The sequence below is a fragment of the Hylaeus volcanicus genome, chromosome 4 (genome assembly GCF_026283585.1).
Source record: "Hylaeus volcanicus isolate JK05 chromosome 4, UHH_iyHylVolc1.0_haploid, whole genome shotgun sequence".
NCBI classification, from domain to species: domain Eukaryota; kingdom Metazoa; phylum Arthropoda; class Insecta; order Hymenoptera; family Colletidae; genus Hylaeus; species Hylaeus volcanicus.
Window position 1 is genome coordinate 29980731 of NC_071979.1, and position 27987 is coordinate 30008717.

General features: G+C 49.9%; 1 protein-coding gene across 2 annotated transcripts; it reads left to right on the plus strand.

Moving 5' to 3' along the window:
• Nucleotides 1-5147: 5147 nt before the first annotated feature.
• On the plus strand, nucleotides 5148-27814 carry LOC128875623 (alpha-protein kinase 1-like). Of its 2 annotated transcripts, none has more exons than XM_054121365.1 (3): nucleotides 5148-6762; nucleotides 21590-22177; nucleotides 23506-27814. In XM_054121365.1, the coding sequence occupies exons 1-3, from the start codon at nucleotides 6351-6353 to the stop codon at nucleotides 24798-24800; spliced, it is 2295 nt and encodes a 764-aa protein (XP_053977340.1). In that variant the 5' UTR covers nucleotides 5148-6350; the 3' UTR covers nucleotides 24801-27814. The 2 variants fall into 2 exon arrangements, with proteins under 2 accessions (XP_053977340.1, XP_053977339.1); XM_054121364.1 differs by having other exon boundaries at nucleotides 5150-6762; nucleotides 21590-22264.
• Nucleotides 27815-27987: the final 173 nt, after the last annotated feature.

Sequence of the window (27987 nt, forward strand, 5' to 3'; positions counted from 1 at the left end):
GTCTCTCCCCCGCCCCATCCCCGCTCTTACTCGCTCTCTCTCTCTCTCTCTCTCTTCTTGGATTCACGTTCTCCAGGCGGCGTAATATCACGCACATCATCGTCACGGAGATGTGTACGCGTGCTCGGTTGGAGTCGAGAAAGGAACGAAGAGGACGAAGAGGACGAAGACGTTCGGTTGGCGAACGAGGAGGATGAACCCGCTGGAGGGACGGAGACCCGTCGTCGAGGTGGAGAGAGTCGAGGGAAAAAAACGGGAAAGGAGAAACAGGAACAATCGAGGGAAAAAGAGAAGAGATTCTGTTCTGGGGAGTGTAGAAGAGAGAAAAGCTGAGAGACGCGGTACGAAGCGTGCAGGAAAGCAACGAGGAGGGGAGAAGGCCCTGGCAATCAGGGCGAATGGGGTACGGCACACGCCACACGCCATCATAATGGAATAATGAGGCAAAGACGATAGCAATCGCGGGCAGAGGCTCCTTTTCCGTGCGACACGTCCGTGTCTTGGCGCGTTGATGCGCGAGCGACCGCGCGCACGAGCTCTGGAACGTCGTGGACGAATTGAGCGAATCAGAGCCACATCCGATGAGGTCACTTCGACTCGGCTGCAGGACCGCGTTCCGAAGAACTCTCGTGTCCTGTCCTGTTCCTCTCCCTCGTTGCCTTCCATCCTCTGTTCATTCTTTTTCTTTTTTAGCACTGGTAGCAGGAACGTTCAAAGTCATGGTAACGCCTCGCGTAACGTCGCGATATAGGCATCGATGTCGTTAAATTTGTGACCAAGTTTCCGAGTCGTTAGGAAAACAAGAAAAACAAAAAGGCTCGGATAAGCGACCGCGTGAAAAGTTTTGCATCGCGAGATCTCTACGAGAAGGCTACGGGAGGCTGGTCGTAGCGCTGGGAGGTGGAACGTTCGAAGGAAGACGACGCGAGGAGTGGTAACGTCAGAAGAAGTAAAGAAGCCGTGGCACGTGACCCCCGAGACCGGCAGAGTCAACTCGCTCAAGTAGCCGGGCCCTGCCCTTTGACCCAACCGACAATTTCGAATTATGTCTCTCCGAGAGAGCGGATATACTCCCGTCAGGGACGGCTTCGGTTCGTAGATTCTTCTCGGGCTGAAGATCGTTCTACGAACCTGCAAAGTTGCTCCAAAATTGTAGGAGGGACGCCTTGCAGATATTCTTCGTAAGATCGTAATCGGAAATCGAATTTCCAGAATCACGACAAGTCCACCGGCTGTAAAACCCGAGGTTAGCCTGTCGGGCGAAATATTCGAGACCCGAGCACCTAAAGAGCAGGTCGGAGAAAGAAGGTGGCTCGTGTCAGCCGATGGAGAATCCCTGGAGTCTGCAATATGCGTAGTTGTTCTTCCCTGAGGAAGACAAATGATCCACTCGGACGCGAGACAGTTAGCGTATCCGCGGGGAGGCCTCAACGTGGTCCATGGCGAAGAGGAAGAAGAAGAGACTCGTCTCTCTGTCCATCGTTTGGAAATCAGCACCGAGAGCACTGGCGCGCGTGCGAGCGAGCCTTCGGGCAGACCGACTCGCTCGCTCGATCCCCGTGCCATTACGATATTAATGTAATGCCGCTAAAAAGGTGTGTTTGCTCGGTTAGAAGGAGGAGGTGAGGCGAGCCGAGCCGAGGATCGAGCCCACGTAGGATAGTCTGGCCAGATATGGCGTGTGCCTGTGCCGCCGTAGCCACTACCACGGTTATCGTCGTCGGCACCATCGCCGTCACCGTCATCGTCCTCTTCGTCGTTGTTCTCCGTGCTCCACCCGACACGATTCCTTCCAGTGGCTCAAAGGAAACGGTTAAGGCGAACGAATCATTTCCGAATCGAATTCTTTTACTCCAATTCGCCGATTGCTCGTGTACAATATGCCTCTTTGCGATTCTATTGGAAGCAGCCTGACTTATCCACCCAATATGTAGGTACACGTTATTGCAAATGTAAATTGCGCATATAAATATTAAACATCCATCTAGTCGTACAATCCTGTCGTAGGCAAGTTGACACAACATTTGACGCGATCTACCGCAATTATGCGCGATACCGTATCCGTAGTATCTTCTGTAAAAAGTAAAAGCAGGTATCGTTAAAAAAGAAACGTAACGCTGTCAGTCTTTTGTTCCTTTGAAAATTATACAAATGCCCGAGGGTATACCGGTTAATGGAGAACTCGGGGTTGGGGGGAAAGGTTCCTCGAGTAATCGAAGACCGAGAGATTATAGTGTCGGATATCCCGCGTTGCTCGCCACTCGTGGAAATCATTATCGTTAAATTTATGATTCTTTAAACGGGCAGATCGGGCGAGACGCGACGCGGCGCACCGTCTCCGCAACGACGCCAGCGTTTCGTTGGCCGTTTTCGACGATACACGCGATCGTTCCGTTGATTCGGAAATACTTAGGTAGAATTTCATTCGAATGACAAATAAAAACAAGACATATTCGCTACACGTTTAAATAAACATATGCTAAATAAATTTTTCTCATCTCTGGCTCGATTCTTGAGCTGCTTCTGCCCCACCTTGCACGCGCCTCCTTCCCTTTCGCGAGTCTTTCTTTCTTTCGTTTCAGTTGCGGTCGCTCGCGACCTCGTATCTTTATTCGGTCATGCGGCGAACCAGAGCGCCAGGAGGCTACGCATACGTTCTCGCTCGTTCGAGCGGAGATCGCGGTCGACGCCGATGCCGACGCCTGACGTCGTCGTAGACTCGCCAAGGGAAAGTTGCAACCCTTTTTAGCTAGAGGGTATTCACGTCGGAATAGTCGTTTTAACGTAATTGCGAAAACTGGACTGACCTGTTTCGATATACCTCTATGCTCGCTGGAGGACATCTGCCCGGTCTTATCTTTCGAACATCGCGCGCAATTCTGCTTCGCGTAATGATAAAATTGTCGCGGTACGGTGAGAAGGGAGCAGGGAGATTAAGATCGAAACGTATCGTTGTTTCAGGTAACGAAAACACGCCATTGGCTTTTGCTATTTCAGCTACTTCGCTCGTAAAACAACGTCATAACTTTCGTTCACCGTGGATACAAAATGTTACGGATTTAATGAGACCAATTAAAGAATAGGCTCTTCCTAAACAAAATAAGACATATGCATCGAGAGCGATAAACGGTTAAACGGTTAGCAAATCCTACAGAAAACGACGTTGAAAAACTACCGAGATCGGAGGAAATTTTACTTTAACGGCTGTGTCGTTTACGACGAACAATATCGAAAGATATATCCCCATCTTTTATGATTTTAATTTACACCGTTCAAGTTTATCTTCGCGCGTTTGAACCACGGTAATTCAGTTATCGCTGACACAAAGTGGCACCTCGTTTAGGATCTTAAAGGGAACGGGGCAGATCGAGAGCCTCCTTGATCACCGGTCTCCGAACGGTCTGTTAGCTGCACGAAGAAGAACGCGTTTCCAGCTTCCGAGTCTGTCACGTTTCGTGCGAGCGTCGCTTTTTGTGCGAGCACCCTTTTTGTGGTTTCTTCTCCCCTTTGTTGGCCCCGAAGACAGACTATCGCGTTGCCTTTCAGACCGTATACACGTGACGCGCTTCTGGCACGCGTCGAAATCCGCACTTAACGAACCACTTGTGTCCCTAATTTTACGTGCCGAGAAACTGGATATTTATCCTCTGCGCGTAAATATTAGATCATTCGCGCGAGTAATCCTTTTCCACGCGCGTTTAAGAAGAAAAAAAAAACATTCGGGGTTCAGGCGTTCCGAGTTACAGGTACGTTATAGTCACTTTTCGTAAGGGAAATTACGCGCAGTACCTACTACATTACCGTTAATCCAAGACTATTCTTTCTTTCACCCTGTAGTACGAAAAATGTGAGATCGACGGGGATCTGTAGCGAAGTTGGAACGACACGGGGGCAGCGTGTTTACGATAAAAGTCATCCAACCCGGGAGAGTATCGACCTCGACCTTCCGAGGTTCGACCGGTCCCTCTCCGCGGGTACTTGGATTTCATGGTCGCGACGCGTGGCAATCCGGTCGAAAATTTCCTTCCAAGTTCCCGAACTTCCGGCGTCGAAATCGGGGTCTCGTCTACTCGTCTAAGCGTTTGGAGCGAGCCGGTAAGAAAAGGAGATAACTCGAAGCGGAGTTAGCGGGCCGAGAACGCGAAGCCGAAGAGAAACACGAAAAGAGAAGACGGCGGCGACGGATGAAGGGGAGAAGGAAAAAGGAACGAAGAACGAAGGAGTAGATGCGCGTTCTCTCGCTTCCCTCTCTCTCCCTCTCTGGCGTGGGGGTGCGCCCACGCCGGTGACGTCACCCGGCGAACGTTGGCAGTGTTACCGACGATCGACGCGTTGGTGTTCGAGCCCTCTCTAGTGAAACGAAGAAACGAGACGAGACCCCGAGGGAAAAAGAGAGGCGTCATAACCGGCGCGTGGAGGAAGGGAATCATCGGACGCAAGGTGGAGAAGGAGGAGACGCGAAGAGAAGTGGTGGCGAGAGAATCGTGAACACGAGAGGGATGGAGCATGCGAGAAGACGAGCAGGAGAATCGCGAGTGGAAGAAGAAGAACGGAAACGGTGAACCAGAGAGCGGCGTGCCGTCGGGGACGAAGGAGGGATGAATCCTCGGCGGGGGAAAGGAATGAATGGAAATCGCGGAGAGACACGCGGGAGAGACGGATGATTCTCGCGGAGTGGTGGCGACGGAGACGGAGGTTCCCGCGGAGGACAGAGGCGTGCAAAAGTTTCGCCTAGCCGCAAAATTTCGAGTAATCAGAAAAGGAGAACCAACCGTATCCAGTATTCGTTCGAATCGTTCTATAGACTTTTTATACGGCATACAAAAATTGGGCTGAAAATAGAAAGAGATCAGTACGCGTGTCCGTGTTCGTATCGGAGAGGGTGAAGAGGACCAACAGACTAAGAGCGCGACGCTATCGGGAGGATGCATGGCACGGGGTGATGTCGACGACACGTGACGCCAGCGAATCTCATCTCACCGGTCGCGGGAATCACCACCAGTGCCGAGCGTCATCGCCACCGCCACCGCCACCCGCGGCAACATCATCGGCAGGAACACCGGCAGCCTCCTCGCGCGAGCGCTCTCTCCGCGCGCGCGAGCGCTCTCTCGAGGCAAGCGACCACTTCCCGCGCGAGCCGCTCTTTATTAGTCTACCGCGGACCATCGCGAACCCCTTCGGATCCAGCATCCTCGGCGAATCGCTTCAACGGACGGATCCGCCGCGAGGGAAAAGGAAAAACGCGATCTGGAGCCCGTTCGGCCTGATCTGGGACCGGAAAATACTGCAAGAGCAACGGAGACGGAAACGGAGACGAAGACGGAGGAGCAGAGGCCGGTCGTGGGAGAGGAAGGGAGTACCGACTCGCTCGTAGCGGCGCACCAGGAGAAGGAGGAGGAGGAGGACCACGACGACGAAGAGCGAGAAAGAGCAGGATCCTCCAGTGATACGACACCGGGCAGCACGCGCGCCGGCTCGTCGGCTTTATCGCGCGCGAACTGGAAACGAACTTGTTCGTTCAACTCCGCCCGAAGCGCGCGATTTCGAACCTACGGGATACCACAGTTGTTTACTTATGCTCAGTGAATCGATTCATAGGATTATCTACACGAATCACTGGTCGATCGCTTAGGAATCGACTGTTGGAGTGACTGCGACTGGTTCCTCGGATCAATTTTGGACAACTGACATCGCGGAAATATTTCTCCGAAGACTTTCTTCCGCGTACCATCCACTCGCCGAGTGAAATTCGATCCACCGGTGTCGCGCTTTCTACCCATCTTTCGGCCATTTCAAACGGATCTCGCAAAATACTCTTTCGATTCGGTCGTCCTCCAGTGAAAACGCAAACATCTCCAGCTAACTTGTCCGCCGCGCCGGTTCCGCGAGTGTCCTACTCGTCGCGCGATCACAGCGACGGACGAAATTCTCTGGATAAGTAACTTTTGTTTCGACTTTTCGTGGAACCAACGGAAGTCGACACGATGGTGTAAACGTTCCAAATTTTGATTCGAATAATATTCCGCCGTATTCTCGCGCAAAGGATATCCGTCGATCGATCGCGATCGCAGTGCTCGTCAGCGTTGTCAAAGAATTCCCGTTTCCCGTCGTTTCGTTTCGATTCGGTCGTCCAACCGTCGCTAGCACGGATAAGACTGCGATGGTGACGCGTGCGTCTCGGTGACGTCGTGACATGTGCGATAGCCCGTTATCGTCGTCGTGGTGGTCATCGTCGACGGGAAGAAAGGGATCGCCGGCGGTAGTTGTCGGCTGGCGGGAAACAGCCAGAGGCAGGAGCACGTGGACGACAGGCACCGCGACGAGGGCCGGCGGCGCGACAGGTTGAAAAGATGCTGGCACTGGCGATGCGCCGCGAACACACGACCGGCCGCAGTAATTACGAGCCCGCGAATCCGCTCGCGGGTTTCGAGCACTTGCAGCACAACAGCGGCGGCAATCCGTTCGCGGTTGTTCCCGCGTCGTCGGAGGCCCGGCTGCGCGAACCCGGCCCGGAGCCCGACGGCGAACTGCAAGAGTTCGTAGACATCGCCCAGGTTCAGCAACTTTTGCAGCAACAGCAACAGCAACAGCAACAACAGCAACAACAACAGCCGCAACATCACCACCATCATCATCAGCAACAGGTGGCGGCGGCCGCGGCCGCGTCTTGCATCTGGGGAGCGGTTTATCCTCCGCCGCCGCCTGCGCTGGGATATCATCATCACCACCATCACCATCACCACCCGCAGCCACCACCTTCAGGTAACGTTATCCGTACGGAACACCGTCGCGATACGATCTCGTTCTCCTTGGTTCGCGTGGTCGGTTCCGAAAGCTGTCCGTCGATAGCCGACATTCGGTCATTTGTCGTTGTTCTCGAGTCGCACCCGATACGATGCCGACGCGCGACGGCGTGATCACATTGTCCAGAATATTCCTTTCGCGGACCCAACGCCCAGAAGACGCATACGCGTGCTAGACTTTTTCATAGCGATCGAGCACCGAGGTTCGTCGAAGTTACGCGGCTACCGGTATTTGCGCCAATCTAAACACTCGCTGATAATCGATCTTTACGACCGCCACGTCGAAACCTGTATTTCAAGACCGGCTATTAAATTTCTTGTCACCGCTTGAACACGGCTCGCTAGACCACGTCGGTGTCAACCACGACGGACTTGGCCGCGAATCGTCTAACCGCGAGGCTCGACAGATCCCTGTCGCGACCTGATCTTCGTTTCTCGCGAGCTCAACGACAAATTCGAGCCTTCCACGCGAACAATGTTTGCGAAGCAATAGAATTAAGCTTCTAAACGAATCGACGACTTCCTTGCTATACGAGTTCCTCGTACTTGGTTAATTGCTTGCCCGTACCTTCTCACCTGCTTTGCTTATCGACACAAAATGCTCTGCTTCGCGCGATCCTTGCTGGTGACGGACGCCTTCGATTACTATGACCGCGTTATTTAGCCAGAGATGGATAAAATTCTCATCTACGAAAAGTATTCAACAACGACTAAAACTATCTCGCTGTTGTTAGTCGATACGAAAGATAGAGCGACTCGAGAACGCGCGGATCCAGCAAGCGATCGACGCGATCTCGCCGTCGGACCGCGGCAAAGTCCGAGATCCATGCGCTAACCCGTGGTAGCCCATTCGACTGCGATGCTTTCATCACCATCGAGAAGCATCCGACGTTGGCTCTTACCGACTCATGTTCGTCGATAACACGACCGTACAAATTTTTCTTACCCTCTTACACAGTTGGAATTTTATGGTAGAGGCATTAAGAGCAGAGTTGGACTGTGATTACTTTACGATTAGATCGTACTATATAGCACTAACGATAACGTTAACTTGTGATTAATTGCGCGATTAACCCTTCGTCAGCGAAGCTCCATTGTATGCGAGGCGCGAATATACATGTTCTAATTTGATAGTTGCCGAGAACTGTGCCACGTGCAGTAACAATTGCGTAGGTTTTGTCGTTTGCGAATCGAAGAAACGATCGGCTCTGTTGCGATCCAGAGATCGAGATCGCAGCCGTTGGTCGAGGCGACGCGAACAATTTCAGACCTTAAAGTGTAACGCGAATTACGACGTCTTCGTTCCTGTTAAGTTTTCGTTGCACCCTCCTCGTTAAATTTCTGGGTGCGCCACTGACCGATACCCAGCTGTTACCGTGCAACAGTCGGACGAATGCTATACTTTTTACAAGCGTTCGCGTGGGCCAGTCGAGACTCGGGACCAAGTACGCGTGCACGCGCCAGGGGTCGATGCGAAAGATAAGAGAAAAGAGGTCAGGCAACGCGGTCTTCGATCTTCCGACGCGCTGTAATGTCATTAAGGATCCCGACCGTGACGATTAATGAAAGAGGCTCGATCGTCAGTGGCGTAAAAAGCCGGCAAAACGAGTCGCCCGCGCCACGGTCGAACAATGAAGCACGCCGTGATAGGAAGACGAGTACATAGCACCTTTTCGCTTAAATCCTAAAGGAAATCTTTAACGATACGTCACGTGAGATTTCGATGCTTTTGGCATTCAACTGAGATTACGTAGTCTCGGTGGCCCCTGGAACGCAGAGGGCTCGACGCCGTTGGTCTGAATTCGTACGAAAAGAAAGATTGGAAGACCGAGCGATCCCCCTCCGAGAAGAAACGATTAGAAGAGCGGAGGATCGTTGTAGTCGGACCACGCCTAAGCTATCCTTCCTACATAAACGGAATTATTCGTCCCTGTTCGGAACATCGGATACGAGCGAATCAAAAATATTGTTTTCATTGGGATAAAAATAAGTAGCAATCGAGAAGCAAAAATTTGCTCGCATAATCGTATCTTCCGAGTTTCCGAATGCTCGCAGGAATATTCTATCCTGGTGTTTCCCAGAGGTCGCAAGTAGCCAATAAGATAGAAGAATTTTTCTCGGCACTCCAGAAGGGAGAGAGGAGGCAGGAGCTTTCATAGATCATTGTTTAAAGTGTCGTGTCTTTGTATGGTAACGCGGAGTAAATCGTATGTACACTCCTGACATTTCGTTATTATTGTACGAGCCGTAAGACAGGAAATCGTACATCATGCACGAACCTACGGTGGGCGGGTAAAAGGGAACGAGTCACCTTCTTCTCTCGGGCTCATTGGCGTTCCGCGTGATGTTAAGTGTTTTATACGCCCTCCGTCTTTCCCTCCGCCGCGTCGACCCGTTTATATAGTCGGAAAACTGTAAATTCGTCGATGATACTTTTGAAAAGGTTCTGTATTTTTCAAAACATTCAAACCAGTTGGAAGAATCGGGAACGTGTTGTTCTGTATCCGGTTCGCGATGAATTAAAACGCTCGATTTGTGAGTTTTGGCCCGTCCAACCTCTGTGCGCGTTTGCCAAATTTCCCGGGATCCTAGATCTCGCGTCATTTTTACGTAAGACTGCGAGACTTCCATGCCCGACGCCTACGTTCTCGCAATATCGTCAACAAATATATAAGGCGCGTCAGAATTCGTCACTCGATTCGTCTTCGTTTCAGAAAATTATTTACGTAACGATGATTCGTCTGCCGTAAACCAAAAAGGGAGGAAATGTATATTGTTACAGATAGACAGTTGTTTACCTTCTATTAGTTATTCAAAATTTGCATCTGGACATGAATTTCGTTCATCTCTGCCGCAAAGTTCTCGGATCCGACAAAGTAACTGGTTCGACTATTTTGCAAAACTCGAACGTTCCGCGTGCAAAATCTCGTCGATGTTACGCAACTGGCCAGCATTTGCACGCGTGTCTCGATGGTTTTGAATGGGCTACAAGGAACGCGCAATGATATTTTGGGATTATTCTCGCGGTGCCGTTATTTCTGTGCTCGTGGATGCACTCGATGCATGTGACGACAATACAAGGTTTGATAAGCGAAATATCATGTTCGCCAACGTCATTGGTCGCGTCAAAGATTATATGCAATCTCGACATTGTGAAAGTCCTCGTATCGGCTTTGGAGATGGGAAAAATATTCGACTAGATAAATATTTCAAATAACAAATAAAAGATAAATCATAGGTCACGGTCACCGCGTGATATCGCGTTCGTAGAATCTTTATTTTCTGCTCTCAACTCATTCCTTCGTAGAAAAATTCACCTGTTTTTCGATATCGTACCACCAACAACGAACCATTTGCTGCATAATACCGTCTATCTTCGACGTTCGCGATTCTATGCACGGACCGTGTAAATCTGTCAAAGATAATGTACTCGACGTACAATTTTGAACACTGCTCTTGTCAATTGTACAATCTAATACACGAATTAATGCCAAAGAGTTTCTTTCACTGAGCATAATAAATCATAAGTAACGCTGATACACTCGAACGCACGAGCTGTTCGCATCGAGGAATTCAACGAGCCGCAGCGAAGCGTGAACATCTACTGGTAAACACGCATTCGTCATACTTGGCTCGCGGTCCATTTATGAGCCAGTCCGTCCATTTCGCCAAAAATCATTGTCGTCGTCATCGATGATGCTCGATGGCGTCACGACGCCAACTTGGGTACGAATCGTTCGCTCGTGTCGCCGAGCGTCGCTGAATCATTCCGCAGGAATAACGTTCGCAATTCCTTCGCGATCTAGTCGGGACTATCCGTGGTCAAATTTTAATTTCTCCGAGCTAGAAATATCGCTACGGAAAATATCGGATGCCATACCGATGACGCGACCGCCTCATCGCGCCACGGAAATTTCACGATCCTGAACCGTGATCTTTCCAACGGTGCAACTTTCGTCGCTCGGAATGCAAATTTCTGCCTTGCGCAACCTAGACGTCCGATGGCGGTTTTTGTTTTCTTTTTCAAAGATAGATCTTGAAAACTAAGTGGCTGTTTCATCGGGAAGCGAGGGAGAGAAGTCTTTCCCTCGAGGAGAACTCGTCACCGGATGTCTTAATAAACAAAGCTGACGAATTCTCGCTCAACGACGCGTGCATTATCATGATCACCGTTAATGTTTGCAAAAGTCTGCAATGGTCTCAAACAATAGCCTGAACTTTAATCGAGAAAATTATTATTCACGCTTGCAACCGTTCCGATCGATGTCGTACACCAATAGAGACAAGAATTTCATCACCGGATACCATAAATATTCGTTTGATCTCTTGCTAAACATTCGCAGGAGAGCGGTCAAGAATCACGGATCAAGTCGATTATCGAGTGAGACGAGGCTCCGCGAGGTACACGCGTCAGCGTCGAGCGTCGCGACGAATCGTGAAAGTCGAGCCGCTTACGCGTGCAACCTAATGACCCGTGGGTATTCGAGCAGGGTCGCGTTATTCCCAGTTTCATCGCGGGTAAAACCAATTTCCACGAACGTCAACTCCCGGCAGGCGTTGCTCGTTTTTATCCGCTTACTTGGACGAGGAACGGGCGACTTCGTGCACCCGTTAATTAGACCAAGCCAGTTGACACGCCCGACGAAAAAAATCAAGGATTTATTCGTGACTCCGTTCGCTGTTTATCGCGATCGAGCGCGCAAAATGTCTTCTTGTAAAATTTCAGGGCTCAAAGTCCTGACAGCGAAAAATTGTTCAGTTGTTGACGCAGGTGAATTTCGAGGGTTACGGTAGCGGTACCGGGTGATCGAAGGCTAGTCGTCGGATCGCATAAATCTACTTGTAGAATGCGCGAGGCCGCGGTATTTGCACTGACTTCATCGTTCGCGCGTATTTCTCCGTTGAGCGCGCGAAAATCTTCGCTCGTTCACCGGTCTGTCGTCGGTCAATGACACGGACACGAGCTCGACGCCGTCGGACGCTCGCGAATCCGTGAACCTTTCGCACAGAATAAAACCGACCCCATGGTAATCGTCGATCGAGAGATGCACGACCATTCCGACTCGCGTCGCTACTGGCTGCAGGTAGAACGGGATTCACGGGATCGAACATCGGTCCTGCATACTCCTATACGAAACACATTTTTATGTAAAACAGCGTCGATCGCCAGGGAACCATCCCCGAGGTTATTCTCGTGTAAACGCATTTTGTCGTTCCGACTAGAATAGAAATAATTTTTTCCCGTATCTCCGGACGCAATTCAGATTCGGATAGTTTTTCGTTTCTCATCGATTTTCTGATATCGTTGAGGTGAAATTATTGCGCAAGGTGAAAGGAAAAAGCTTGGATAGCGTTAATATCGGTCTACATAGCGTAAAATTAAGCAAAAAATCGATCACGAGTGTGTCGAGACAGAGAGACAGAGAGAGAGAGAGAGAGGAAGAATGGGAGAGGTTGCACTCTATGTATACGCACGGCGTAAAAATAAGCTCGCACAATGTAAGTTCGATGTTATCGTCTATGAATGGTTTATAGAGGTGCAAGCTGGTTCTACGTCAGCATCGACCGATAAGAGAGTAACGCGTTTCACACATCGTCGTTGACGTCCAAGTGCACAGGCGAGACGTGCCCACGCTGAGAAAGGGAGAAAGGGACGAATCGATAGCGTGACAGAAATAGACCCCTTATACGCGAGGGTGTCCGGATGCACCCCATCGATCCGAGATCGCTACAACTTACGGTCACGCCAAACCCTTCAGGTTAAATCTAGATTTTCTGCATGTTTATGGAGGGTGACTTCTCGTCCGAGGGATCGTCGAAAATGACGACGGATGATCAAACTTGAAATGGTTCGTTGTATGCTCTGGGGCAGTACACTCTGAGAACGTTAAGAGGGTAGTTTCGCGTAATGAATTGAAAAAGAGAGTGAGATGGATAAAGATGAAAATGAGAATCATACAAACAGCCGAGAGCATAAAGCGTATAGACTCGCATGCAGCCTAGGATAAGAGAAACCAAGTTGCACAGTTACTTCGGAATCTTAAGCAACTAAAAATAACGAGGAATAATGTATCAATGTCGACAAACGCCTTCCTTTTCATTCCTCTGTACTCGCAAACCGAATTCTCACACGCGCACCCGTTTGTCTTTCTCAACGATGTCGTTTGTTCAAAGGAATCTACGTTTAATCGTCTGCAACTGTCCCTAGTTTATCAACCGATTCCGAAATGCCTATTATTATTCGTAAAAGCCATTGCAAAATGGCCGTAAAAATGACGGTACTCTTCAAATTCGATGCTTGTTTATTTGTATCGGTAGCAAGATGGACAACAATTGAAATGGAAGGAGGAGAACGCTTACGCATCGTCGAAGAGACCAATCGTTTCGATAGTAGGTTTCGTCGAAGCTACGTGATTGATTATTCAATCTAGTCGATGCCTCCGACAGCCTGCACCGGAGTTATTTTAGTAATATCGAAATGATTAAATTGTACGGCGACGTGAGGGGTATTACGAGCCACAGCACGATGAGTGTAACGTGTTCACACGGCCGGGAATCAATAGGAATCGCTTGAAAATAGTTTCTAGGCTGACGTATGCGGTTGAATGTCATACAGTGCGCTTTCCACGGCACTCGTTCACTTTCTCGTATCGCATCCTAACGTAAAAGTTGATTATATTAATAGCACTTTCGAGACAACCGTAGGCCACCTACTCGATAAAACGATGCTTGGCGCGAGCATGAATTCTGTTTCGCGTAAAGACACAACGAACAGCTGACTTCTTCGACGGATAAGAACCGTTGGAGTTTACTTCTGAAGTCTCGGAGTCGATTTTTCAGGGCTCGCGATCTATTCGTGGCGAAAACAGGCCGCAATGTCGAGGTGAACCCGTAAACGACACCGTTTCCCTGTTTTATTTCATTGCCATTCGCTGGGGAGTAGACGAATCGTTCTCACGCGAAGCTGCGAGAGAAACAGCGTGCGAGAGAGAGGAAGTGAGATCGATAGGACACGGGTCAGAAATAGTCCCGAGACGATTGTGTGCGCCGTTGGATCGTCAGTCGAATTTCATCGACGCCGACGGTACACGACTCGTCGATTGATGCTGAGCCTTCGAAAACGCGAGCCCGAGCGGCTATTTAAACGCGAGTTCGCCGCGCCGCGGTCGCCTCGATCGTTTCGCGATTCGGTGAAATTCACGGGATATTCTCGATTGGCCGATACATGGGGTGAATCGTAGGGAGTTGTACGCGTAGCTCGATCGGTTTTAGAAACGACCGAAGATCGATTCCCAGGTAACGTTTAATGTTCCTCCTTCGATCGTTGGTAACGACAGTTTCGATTTCTATGGAATTGAAACGAGTCGTATCTCCTCTCCGATAGCGGTTACGACGAAATGTTAGAGGAAAAAGATGAATAATTCGAAGATGATTACATTCTCTGGCCTTTCGTATCTTTTATTCTTAGACTGTATTTTGATTCTGGATGGTACGGTTAGTTTAATCGCCTCGGTGTCATCGATACGAGTTATTTATAATACGGTCAGCGATGGAAGTGGGCTGACAACTATATTTTTCGTTGCACAAAAACCTATAGTAAATATTTTGTGCCGCACCCTTTTGTTCCCCCGACGCCGACGTCGCGCCGGCCGGTCCAACTTTCCCTCCGTTCTCACGTTCCACGCAACCCGACTATTTTGAACGGCTTATTTTTAAACCGTATTTTACATAAAGTATTTTCATCCGTGTATCGTAGAGCAATTGTATTTTTAGCGAGATCACACTTCTCCCTTTTTCTTTTCTTTACACCAACGTTGACGTTATCAGCAGATTTATTAATACCTGCTTTGCTTTGTGCTTTGACTTTCTCACTTTGTCGCGATTGCTTATTTATAGTAAAAGCGTGTGAAAAAAAAAATAGCGAACGATGGCGACGGTTTCGTTCGACACGTGCCCGCTCTCTAACGACGCGACGTACCAATTTGTAAAGGGTATCCTCGGTCGAGAAGTACTTGCGCGACAACGATTTCCACTTGTCAGTCGCACCAAAAAAATGTGTTCACTTTTCTAGCAACGGATCGAAGGGCAATTCGAAAGGGTAAAAACGGGAGAAACCGCGGTAACGAGCGCGTCGGTTCTCCGTCGCGGTTCTTTCGAGCACGTGTCCCACGTCGCGTCGGGACGCTCATCGTAACGAGATTACGCATTAAAAGGTCGGAAAACTAGGAAGTACGATGCAACTTACGGCCCTTCTCTCGATAGTAAATTCTCCTCTACGCCTCCACGCGACGAAGGAATTTACAGGCTCCTTGGAAACGTCGAGTGTCGCCGTTTTAAGAACGCAACCATGTTGTCCTGCAACGCGAGTATCGTTCGTAAACACTCCTTGGTTTTACACGATTATTCCATACCGGACGATTACGATCCAACGATATTTTCGGTTTGTAGGCAACGATTCGAAAAGGAAAACCAAGATTTCGAGAGTTGTTTCCACGGATCTTCCGCGAGATCTTTGCTGGTGACCTATTTCCTGTAAATAGACACGCACCGAACGCTTCGTCGCGCGATCCAGCTTGAGATCCGAGAAAAAAAAAACTAATCTTGGATGTTTTGGTGGATTCAGCGTCGGTTCCTGGTCGCGTGCGGTCCACCTAATTTCTTTGATGCACCAGAGTCGATTTAGAGAAAAAATGTTGATCCTGTGTAACGGCTCGGCAAAGTGTAGAGCGACGCTGATGGATAACGGAGGCAGTCAGCCGCGGGCAACGATTTTACGAGGGCTCTCGAATCGCGTGCGTTTTGTTTGATCGTCTAAAGACGTTCGTTCCTTCTTCGTCTTCTCCTTCCTCTGGGATTCGACCTTGCAATCACAGTTACGTCATCGTAATCATCGAGGAAGCGGCGGAACTTTGGCGAATCGATCGGTAGATGCACGGTCCGACTACATTTTTTGTTCGTCTTGCAAGAAAGGCGATATTTCATCCTTTTGTCGAGGTTTGTTTCTTCCTCGAGGTATGATTAGCTCTCTTTTTCCATCAAAGATGAAGTCATCGTTGTCTCGCTCAAAGCTACGAAGATGTTTCAACGAATTATCGACTACCTTCGACTCGAGATGCTTCGAAACGGATGGGACGATGAAAAAAAGAATCGTTAATACGCAATAACGTCGCAATCAGGACACGAGTGCGCAACGTTCCGGAAGCTATCGCTATGGAATCCTGAATAAATGCTCGAGTCGGCCGGAAACGATCGTTAATCGACGAGACCGGCATCGTGCCGCGCAAAAACGTGCGAAAGACTCGCGCGTCGTGACTCACCTCCAGGCCAAGTAATACAGACAGCCGGAGCCGGCACAGGAGCGGACTTAAAAGGACGCTCGTCAACGGTACCATTAGCGCGAGCGACTAAAGATCCAGACAACTCGATTTGTTAGACAACTACGTAAACGTCTAAGAAAAAGCATCGGAAAATATAGACGCAAAGATTCTTTATATTTTGTATATTTTTGTATATCGAGAAATGTGGCGATCTCTGGTTTTCGAGACACTCTCCGCGAACGCTATCGTTTTATTCCTGCGATTAATGCGCCCCTGAAACCGTGAATGTACGTACACGTACACTATCTCGCATACGTGCATCACGCACGACGGGCTACAACGAAAACATGCTCGTCCCTAATTGCGTTCGGATGTGGGTTACAGACAAGCTACGACTTCTTGTTCTTAGTCCTCGCGATTACGCTGGTTGGAGCATTGAGTAATCAATACGAGAGTCTCGAATAGCGATAGATAGGGGGAGAGACAAAGAGAGAAACAAGGTTCGAAGCAACCTCGTTAATGCCAGGATTAAGCGTCCTTTCTCTAATTCACCGAGCATCCTTCGTCGAAAGCAGTCGTGACCTTCCCAGAGATCGTGGTTTAAACGGGGAACGACTTCATCGAGGATAATCGATTTTCCCGAGGCGTCGGCCTTGACGCAATCGGTTTTCCACGGTTTGCGTTCTGGTTTAACGAGACTCGACGGTACATCGATCGAGGAATAATTCGATCGATTACGTGACTTTATATTGTTGTTTACCAGAGAAATAAAGAACGACCCATTCGAAATGTTGTAACTGGACGAGAATTGTGTCCATATCTGTCGCAGGCTGTCGGTGAGAATCGATCGGTGCCAAAACGTGTCTAGATCGGTTGACTGACTCATCGTGACCGTACGCGCGCGAGAGTACCCGACGGCGACGTGCGCGCTTTGCTCGTCATCCCGGGTATTTGGGGATGCTGGGTGGCTCAGGTGGTTGCGTGGCGGCCCGAAATAGAGACGATCGCCCGCGCAAAATCACGTCGAGTCGCGCCGCGAATAGTGCGCGCCCACCGCCTTCTCGAGAGCCGACGGTAATTTTAGAACGTTTTGTTTTCGTGCCAGGACGCCGCGACGGCGTGCGCGGAGTCGCGAGTCGCACGTACACGCGTCGCGAACCGCGTGCCGTTGCTTCCTCTTCGCGAGTCTCGAGTCGAGATTACGTTCAACGTTGAGATCGATGTACGCGCCTCACCCACGCGTTCACGGACGCCTATTCGAACAGACTGTAACAGTTCGGTGGGGTGTTTACTTAACGAATAGAACAATTCAGGGCTCTGCTGTTTCCGGTTGCAGTCGAGTTCCTTCGATCAATGGACGATCTTTGAATAAGAGGCCTCGATCGTGTTTGTCCGAAAGAATTCAGCTTTTTTAATCGATGCAAGTGAAAGTTGGATATTGGAAACTAGTGGATATTGGAAGTGTGTTGCTTACAATAGTCCTAAGAATATTCAGTCGTCGAGCACTCTTAGCCGTTTGCATTCGGAGGTAAGGTGTACGCATTGTACAAAATTACAAGTGTGGCATTTAAATTTGAAAATTGAATCTCGTTACGAAACGAACGTGTCGCAGTTGGCCGTATAATTGCCCCAAATCCGTGTTGCGCTACATTGTACGAAATCGGTCCCTTGGCTCGAATTTCCGCGAGGTTGAATTAACGACTTGGCTTTCGGAGTGTCTGAAAAGAGTGAAACGCTTCGAGTCGAATCGACCGCGTGTCTCTAACGTAACGCGTTCGAGCCACGCGAGCGGCTTTTGATAAAGTTATATATGGCACTGACTCATTATAATATCGCGCAACCTGTCCCTGTGACTATTCGCAGTAACATCGTTCTACCTCAACGCTGTGATCATTTTATTTGCGACCTTCGCTCTACTAGGCAAACGGAGCATTTTTTAGAATTTATTTCTTAAAAATTCAGTCTAGATAAACGTACAGTCTGGCAAAGTTACGGCAATGCCATCAATTAAGCCTCGTTTCTGTTCGTAAATCGTCGTGTCGTTTTATCTCGTTCACTTGTTAGACGAGGCCGAGTCGCAAACAACCTCGGCGCATCCATCGCGAGTGAACGCACGTCGTCCGATAAACGCTCTTCCGTCTTATCAAATCGCTTCCGTTTACGCGTCTCGCAAACGTGTTCGTAAAAGGCTCGGATTAAAGAGAGGAATTATACGAACAGGACGAGTGGAGAGGCGCGGTGTAAAAGGAAGAGAAAATTGACGTTGGGGAGAGACCGGGAAGGAAACGGCAAGGGAAGGAGCAGGGAATGAAGTTGAGGCGCCAAAGTGATAGCCAAATCGAGAAACACGCGGACACGCTCGTTTTACATCGATCGGTTGCCTCCTATGGCGTGTCCTTATTACCAGGGATGACAGCGGTAAATCGGCCAACCTTTTTTAGTTACCCCATTTTTTTATTCGACTCTCGAAATACTCCGTGGAAGACTGATTTTAAAGCGAAACCTTTCAAACTTTTTCTAATACAGTGATTTTTAATCGTTATACCTAAGAATACCGCGAGCAATGGAGAGTAGAAGAACCGTAGAAACGAAGCAAAGACCGAAGGAAAACGATCGGAAAGTCAAGGGAAGAAAAGCGCAGCGAGAAAAGAAAGAAAATAGAAGGAGCAAATCGCGACGGAGATAGAGTGAAAGGGGGAGGGGGTAGAGGGAAAGAAAAAAAGACGGAGAACGGTCGCGTGGCCGTGCGTGGTCCCAAATAGGGCATCAGGTGGTTGCGCGACGCCCGCGAGAGAAAAAGATCTCTCGCGCGTGCGCAGAGGCGCGTGTGCCTCTCGTAACCGGGCGCGCGCACGCATGTACGCGAGTACCAGAGCGGCACGCGCGCACTCTTACAGGTGGTGGCAACTGGCTGTACACAGGAAATTGCTCCTTTGCCGTGCAAACTCGGCCCAGGACGGAACTTTGCGGGCCGCCGTTCACCCGGATTATCCGTCGGATCGATCGAACCGCATTCAAACAGAATCGATACGCGCGCCCGCGACTATCCGAAAATGATCTCACCTGTTGCTTTTCATCTTTCCCAAACGTCCTCGTTTTCCCCCTGGCTTTAACGATAGCGAGACGATAACGCGAGCTTTAAAAGAACGACTTTGATCGGTGTGTATCAGAGATGGCTAAATTAAAAGCGAGTAGTGTCGTCCTACGATTAGTCAGACATCTAACCGAGTAAAATCTCTACCTATATGAAACGAGTCGTAAAACAAGTATCGTTAATGGAAATTTCAACCATCTTGTAACGATTCGAAAAGAAAATAATACACAGTTTCTCGAGAGGGACCAATGAGCGAGCTTCATCTCCGAACAAGCAGCGTTTAATCGATACGTTTAATTCGAACGTTAAACCGACGCCTGTCATCGACAGGGACGAAGCGTCGATACGCGTGCGCCGTTCGCGTTAGCAGATGCGAGCTTACGCGGACAGAGGAGCGGCAACGTAACGAAAAGACGATCACGAGGGAAACTTTTCTCGCTTTGCACGATTGTATCTATTTTCAAATGAGAGGAGCGAAAGATCTACGGAGAAACACAAGAACAAGAAGGGGAGGAAGAATAGACCGCGCAAACTTGGCAACGTTTCGCATCTCACCAAAGAATATATGTATCGATCCGAATCGTTTTAACCGTTGCACATTATATGAACACTTTAATTTAAAAAGATTATTCGATATGACTTTTAACGCCTTGCTTCAATGGCATTTTACTCGTTGTACATTTCTTTCTTCCTGGAACACACAAAGTATCAGCTACAAACTATCGATCGTTCCGTAATCTCGCTCTGCATAGGTAGAAAATATTTATTTTCAACGTATGTTTCCGAAACGAAACAACATGCCAGCATTTCAAAATTGCGATAAAATGCGTTGAAACGATATACATATAAAAAAAAAAAATTGGTCGCAAAGTTTGAAACGTTTATTAGCGAGGGAGAATAGTTTGATGAGCGCGCGCGCTCGCGCCACGTCTCTACGTCACGGTGCTCTACGTCACTGGAGAACGAGCGGCGTCGTTGAAGAGGGAGAAGTGGCGCGGGAGTGCGAAGCACGCAGAGGGGCTAGGGGAGTTAGGGTGGCTCGGTGGGGGTAAAGATGCCTGCGAGCGGTGGCTCGCAGTGACGACGGCGGGCGTCGCGGAGTGGGAGTAGAGGCGCGTGTGTACGTTTACACACACGCGGTCAGCTATATACGCGCTCGCACACAGACGCGGATTGATAGGGAACCGCAGAGCGGGGATTGGCTGGCGGTCGACTCGCCGCTTCCAAATATGGGACAGTCTCCGCGGTCCATTCATAAAACTACGGGGCGCGCCGCCGCTCGGCTCAGTTCGTGCGCGACCCCCACGCATCGCGCGTCCTCCGACGATTCGATTCCTCTCGACCACGCACACCTAACCGCGGAGAGATACATACCAACCTACGTCGCACGGTAAATCTGACAGAAGAGGTAGGAACAGGGTGCGAGAGAGGAGGGAAAGGAGACGCGGAGAGGAGACGGAAAAGGACGGAGGACAACGGAACGACAAATAGGCGCGCGGTCGCGCGCGCCTACACCTACGCGACGCAACACGAGTGGATCCGTGAGCGAGGAAAGAATCTTATGAATTTCGAACGCGTAAGCTCGATCAACGGCCGACTCGAAAAAGGAGAGAGGAGGCGACAACCGTAACCGTAACCACCGTTTGGAAGAGGAGTCGCGGTCTCGCCCCTTCGGTTCGCGTTATCACGCGTTCTCGTTGGTCCGTTTTAGTCGGACCAGGCGAATGAGATCCGGATCGAAACGACGATCGGTCACGATTCGGTGAGATTGGATTTTCTCTGTTCTGTACACTTGGGTGGTGGTGGTGGAGGTGGTAGTGGTTTGCGGTTGGTGGTGGTTGTACGCACGGTGGTGTCTATTATCCGAGCGCGACAAATCGCACAAGTGCGCGCGCGCGGCCGTGCTTGGTCGCGAAAGAGAGAGGGAAAGAAAAGGAAGGACGGAGAGGCGAGCGATCGAGACACGGTTTTTGCCGCCCGGCGTTCGCTCCCTCGTGTGTACCTCGCTGAAAGAGAGACTCGGCGCGTGCCGCGCAACGGATAAAAAAGGGGGAGCGCGTGCTACGTCCGCTTGACTACTAACCCAGTGACTCGAGCTTGAGAGAAGGAGGGAAGGACTGATACGACCGATCTCTACGGACTTGACGTTTCGATCTCGTGCTCGCGCAAAGTATCTCTTCCGGCCGCCGAACAACGCTCTCGTTGCACGGAGAACGAAAGGATACGGTAAAGACAGAGACCGAAAGACGATAGAAAAAGCTAACCCGCGCAAAGCTTGACCCGGTGGGAGAGAGAAAAAGGCTTAACTGTGTCGGGACAATCGAGGAAGGACAACATTTTAACCATAATAATAGCGTTGAACGATACAACCGCAGGCGAGGACACGCAGTGCGGTACCGAGGAAGCTGTCGTCGTTGGCCAGGGAGGCGACCCGCTCCAGAGGATGACGATGGACGGCATGGAAGTGGTGGGCACGCAGCCCCACGCAGCCACCAGCCCGTTTCTGCTCTCGTCGCCGCCCCTTGGCCATCATCATCATCATCATCATCACCCCACCTTCAATCTCCAAACGGTGCAACTCAGCTTCGACGCGTGTCTACCGTACAACGCGGCGACGTCCTCGAACTCGATTGTTTGCGGTGTCGGCGCCACGTCGTCGCCAGTTCCCACCACTTGCACCTCTTCGACGAATTCCAACAAAACGATACCCACCCTCTCTTTGCACCCGCAACATCAAAACAATACCGATACCACGGAACACCATGGCCCGCAACACCATCACCATCATCATCACCATCATCAACGGCTCGGTGACCATCAGCATCATCGACACGTCGATGCCTCCTCGCCGTCCAACGACTCCACCGACGGTAAACGACGGTTGCAGTCCGGCAACGACGAGAAGGACTGCTCGAGGGACTGCAGGGACGATCTTCAGGATCCTATCGAGAAGGATAAGCCAGGTGACCTAAACACGCCGGTTACCACCAGCAGCGATTTACCGTCCTTCTTCGGCCCCTCCGCGCTCGTCGAGCCACCTCCTATTTCAGGTATCTACCATCAGCAGTCCTATAATTCGTTGTTCAATCAGCTGACGATAACATCTTCTCGTTTCCCAGACCAGTTGATCGGATCGTTTTTTCGAACGAGATCGCCCTTTGCATACCTTTCGAACGTGGCTTTTACGATTATATTAGGTTGGTAGAATTGTATTCCGAGTTTGCCTCGAGCGACGAGATTTCTTCGACGGCGTCCCCATCGAAATACATGTTTTCCGAACGAGCCGCCCGCGCCCGTGCCCGCGCCGCGTAGCGTCGCGACACGACGCGCAAATCAAAGTATCGGCTGGTTCGAACTCTGCCGACCTTGCACTTGCTCTCTGCGTTTCACGAACGTTCCAACTTTCGCTTTCCGCATATCCGCCAACTCTTGCTGCTGCTGCTACCCTCGTAGCCGTGCCATGCACCCCTCCGAAAACGCGGTTTTCCCGCAATCCGATTTCGGTGTCGTCGCGGGGAACGTGTCGCGACCGAGTGCACGAGCTATCCGTGACGTATGTATAACGTTTTGGCTTGCGAAAACTGCTAATATCGAACCTGCCCGCCTGTCGCGGATCAATACTCGGCGACCCCGACATTCAGAGACCCTCCTCCGCGTCCCTGCAACTCCATCGCCCCCGCCTCCCAACCTTTGCCTCCCACCACCCCTTGCCAGTTCATTCATGCTCCCAAGTGCCCCCACCTCGTTCAACCGGAGCAACGCAACCACCCTCCGTCGCGCCGGTAGTCGTATCTTCTGCGACGTTCTTGCCAAACGAGCTGGTCACGCTACAATACTTTCTTTTTCTCATCTTTCTTCATCGTTCTTTTCGCGTTCGCATTCGAGCGTTGAAGTGAAACCTTTTCCCGGATAATCGGTAAACTCGATGAAAGTGAAAAAATCTATTTTCGCTGTAACGTCGGATGACGTCGAGCTTTACTTGTTTCTGGGAGTTCGAGTCCACCGAGTTGCTTTTCGGTAGGAAGCAACGATACAGCATACGTACATAGGAAGGAAGTAACGAGACGGCAGGATGCAGACGACAGATAGAGCCAGCCGATATACTCGCGGCCCGGAGATAAAGTCACCCCCGTATCGCACGGTCCTTCCTGTCGATTCGCTTAGGTCGCGATGCACGCGTGAACCCGTGCGAGTTTCGTACGCGTACAATCGCGTACCCATGTAATCTTAACGCAACCATTATCGATTTATCGATTCGAGACTGACGAGGAACTCGATGGATGATTTTCAGGCAGCCTGGCGGGCGAAGATCTTTCCCTGGAAGAGGCGACAGCGGAGGACGATGAGACGACAACATCAGCCAGCAGGGATCACCGACATCATCATCACCAAGAGTCTCAGGACAACGGTACGCCTGGGGCGCCTTCGTCGAACAGTCCGCCGCGTCATCATCAAGCTCAAGACGACGCGGATCGTTGCAACGTACTGCAAGGCGGTGTGATCCTCTACTCTTCCCCGCATTCCACGTCGTCGGTGTCATCGGCGCCCGCGACCAGCGTCAACATTTGCAACGTGCCGACGCTGACCTACCGCGGTGTCTTTACCACCACCTGCGCCCAATCCTCGCCTCTGAATACCCTGCAAAATCAACAGCAGCAGCAGCAGCAGCAGCAGCAACAACAACAACAACAACAGCAACCCCAACAGCAACAGCCGGCGAGTCAGGAGCTCTGGGGTCCGTTACCCTCGCCGACCCTGACCTTGACGGGTCAACCGTTCCTTCACCCCACTCTGCACTCGTCCCCGTACGGCGGTGAGACCGTCGAACTTCTCCAGGTCGAATCGAAACCACCCCCGCCGCCAGGTTACCACGATACGCCTACCTCCACCCCGGCTGGCTGGTTAACGGCGCACGAAGAGGCTTACGACCCGAATCTCCTGTCCCACCACCATCCTCATCACCATCATCAAGAGACGACGCTGAAGCAGGAGCCGACAGGGACGGGCGGATACGGTCCAGCCGTTCAACAGCAGCAACAGCAACAGCAACCTCAGTCGAGTCAACAACAGCAACAGCAACCTCCACCATCCGCTGGTACGGGCGTTCAGCTCGCCGAATACAACCCTAGCACGTCCAAGGGGCACGAGATTCTCTCGCAGGTTTACCAACAGAGCGCTCTGCCACTCAGGCTGGTCCCGGTGAAGCCGCGAAAGTATCCGAATCGACCGAGCAAAACTCCGGTGCACGAACGACCATACGCTTGCCCGGTGGATGGTTGCGATCGTAGGTTTTCTCGCAGCGACGAGCTCACCCGACACATTCGTATTCATACCGGCCAAAAACCGTTTCAATGTCGCATCTGTATGCGCTCTTTCTCCAGGAGCGATCATCTGACCACTCACGTTAGAACTCACACCGGCGAGAAGCCTTTCTGTTGCGATCAATGCGGTAGGAAGTTTGCGAGGAGCGACGAGAAGAAACGACACGCCAAGGTGCACCTAAAACAGAGGCTGAAGCGCGAGGCTACCCATGCCTCGGCCAGAAATCACCCTCAGAGCCACGCTTCGCCGCCTTGCAATCAGTAGAAGGCATCCTTCGATCGGTTGACGATCAACGTCGATCTCCACGCGCATTCCTTCGATCTTTTTGCCAATCGTGCTCACTCGCGATGCAGCTTCTCTCCTTGCCAGGCGACGAGGAAACGACGGAGACCTTTAGGCGGAACGCACAGACTGCCGTCACCGACTGATCCGTCATCGATCGTCGTCGGTTTGCCAGCGATCGGCCTCCATCGGCCCCCATCGGCCCCGATGGACTCTCGACGCTGCATTTTCGATGCTGTAACCACGCGTGATACCGAATTTTCGGACATTAGTATGTAAGAAATCCCAGGAGGATTTATCGTCGAATCCTTTTGTAAATATCCGTACGTGGACATTTTTATTTTTCAACGTCGAACGGAACCGCGTGTCCGTCGCTTGCATGTGCAATCGGATCGATTCATCGACTCTCTCGCGAGCTGTGCTTCTCGTCGAGAATGATCGAGAGAACGCGAAATTGCAATCTGTCGAGCATCTCCGGGCAAAGTCGCGTTCTCGCCTTCTTCTCTTTCGAGTTCTTCTTTTCCGTCTTTTGTTGTCCTCGTTGGGTTCCTTACGCCCGCGGTCTGTACCCGCGCATCGCATCGTTACGAGACTGTCGCTGTAGTTGCATTTAGCTTTCGCGGTGGAACGAGTTTGAACGGACGAACGATTCCTAGCTCTACCGGGTACGCTGTTAAGTTGTTTCGCTCGACTACGGTCGGTATCGGTTCTCGAATGCGAACGTTCGAAACGAACAACACGTCGGGGATCGTTATTTACGGGCTCGCGTTTTATGCACTTGTTTGCGATCGGGAACGATCCAGAGAGAAGCGGATGCGAAAAATCTCGCGTTGAATACGTGCGCGAAATATTCCGGTGTCACGAGATACTGCAACCACGTTCTCGTACGGATGGCGTAGAATCGATACCGCCCGCAGCTTCCGGGAATCTGGGAGGAATTCATCGAAGGAGATAGAGAGAGACGGCGCGCATTCGATCGCATGCAAACGAGCGCGGAAAAGGAAAAATGCTGCGCGCGCGCCCTTCTTCAATCGATCGGGGATCGAGCGTGTATCGATCCCGTCGACTTCCTCGCGATCGATAACGGATAGACGATTCCCGATCTTTGTCGTGCGAGCGTCCGTCCAGTGCCGGACTAAGATTTTCGTAATCCCTGAGAAACAAGTCGAAAAAAAATAAAGCTACAATCACTGTTTACCATTACATTTTAAACACAACATGGAAGATCATTTGGTCGATGACATAGTTTGAAAATGTAACGATATAAATGGAACGTACAAATCCGACGTAAAAAGTCCTTCCAGAATGCGTGCGGACCCAGCTTATGCCTTTCGTGTCAGTATCACGAGGAGGTTCGCCCTCTCGTGTTCCCCGAGCGAGTCGTTAGTCCCTAAAGCCCACCCCTCGATCCGGCCCTATGTCTCTCCCTTCCGCGACAGCGCGAAATTCTAACAGCGTCGATCGAAACGATTCAAAAAGTACGCGCTTTTCAATCAGGGAATATCGAAAAGTATTTTCTATGTATTTTTATAAGCGCTCGAACGAATTTATTCGTTGAATGTTCGTTCGAGATCCTACGGGGAAGGCATTAGCACTGGACGATGCTCAAAATCAGGGTCTGCGTCCAAAAGGAGGACGTTTGAAATTGCACGGTCGGTTTAGCGGGCTAACGAGGACGCACACCCTGATCTCGTTGCAAGAATCGGTCCACATACTCTTTTGCGTCCTCGAACCTCGTGTCTTTCAATCATACAATCGAACAATCGCTTCGTATCGTCCTCTACCTCTCGAACGCGTCCACGTGTCTCGTTCCTACTTCAAAACGCCCTTCGTGTTCCAGACACGCTAAAATCTCGCACTTTTCTCACGTATTTTCCAGTAAACCCTCATTTCTTTTTCTCTCTCTCTCTCTCTCTCTCTCTCTTCCTATTTCCTTTTCACGATCCAACCGAACAAACGGCTATCTTTTCCTAGATTTTCGAAAAGTCAACCCCGTCGCGATCCCTCGTTAACAATTCTTTCACCGCCAACAAACCCCACAAGTATGTAAATCGTTATTAATCGTGATCATCGTTGTTGAACCGGGAGTTTTCCTTTGTAAATATGTATATATATATAACATGTTATAGATATGTATACATGGGTTACGTGTCTAATCGTACGAGCAGAGACAGAGAGTGACAGAGGGAGAGAAAGGGAACCCGTTAAAATCTTTCACTTTCCTCCTTTTAATCTTGCCGCCCTACTTTCCCCTCCTTTCCTATCGGCTCTCCTTCCCAATCGTTCCCTCCCTCCCGCTACGTCGCGATCATTTACGTGTAATATAAGTATGAGTTTAGCCACGATTAATATTATGTATATGTTGCTCTATTTATTAACAAAACCTCTATATATATATATATGTATATTGAAGAAAGATATATATATAAAGATATACAGAAAGATATACATATATATGTATATATATATGGATATACATATATATTGTTAAAATTAAAGGATTATTTTTATTATGATTATTATATTAAAATTGTATTAATAACGATTACGATTATCATGAAACGTTCTCTATCACGATGTTTACATCGACGCGTGTGCGATATTATCCGCTATTGTTCTAGATAGGTCGGAAAATATGTTGGCAGTGGAACGGGTACGCGCACGCGCGTTCTTGATGAATAAAAACAGAGAGAGAAAAAGATTACGCGTGAGTGTATATATAACGTATGTGTATGCGTGTGTAGGAGAGAACGAGAAAGTCAAAAAAATAGTGAGAAAAGGAAGATACAGAACTTTTTTTTACGGATGATATTACGCTATAGTTGGGTAAATTATGTGTAACTACTACGCCATATGGTGCTCCGAGTGCAATGCACAGAGAAAAGAATCTTTCGACTATCTGTATATTTATGTTGTAATCATCGTTGCCGTTTAATCTGGCTCGTTCCCTACGACGATTATTAACAAAAATACAAAGTTAACATTGAACAGCAAAATCTTGTTCTTCCATCTACCTTCTTATAGCGTTGGTATACTCGAATCCGTTTAATATTTTATTCTCTGTTTTGCTTAGGATGGCCGGAACGAGATTTATGATATATGTATATCCTCTGAAATTTGATATTTACGAACTCGATCCCATCGCTAATTTTTTTTCTTTTCGCTCTAG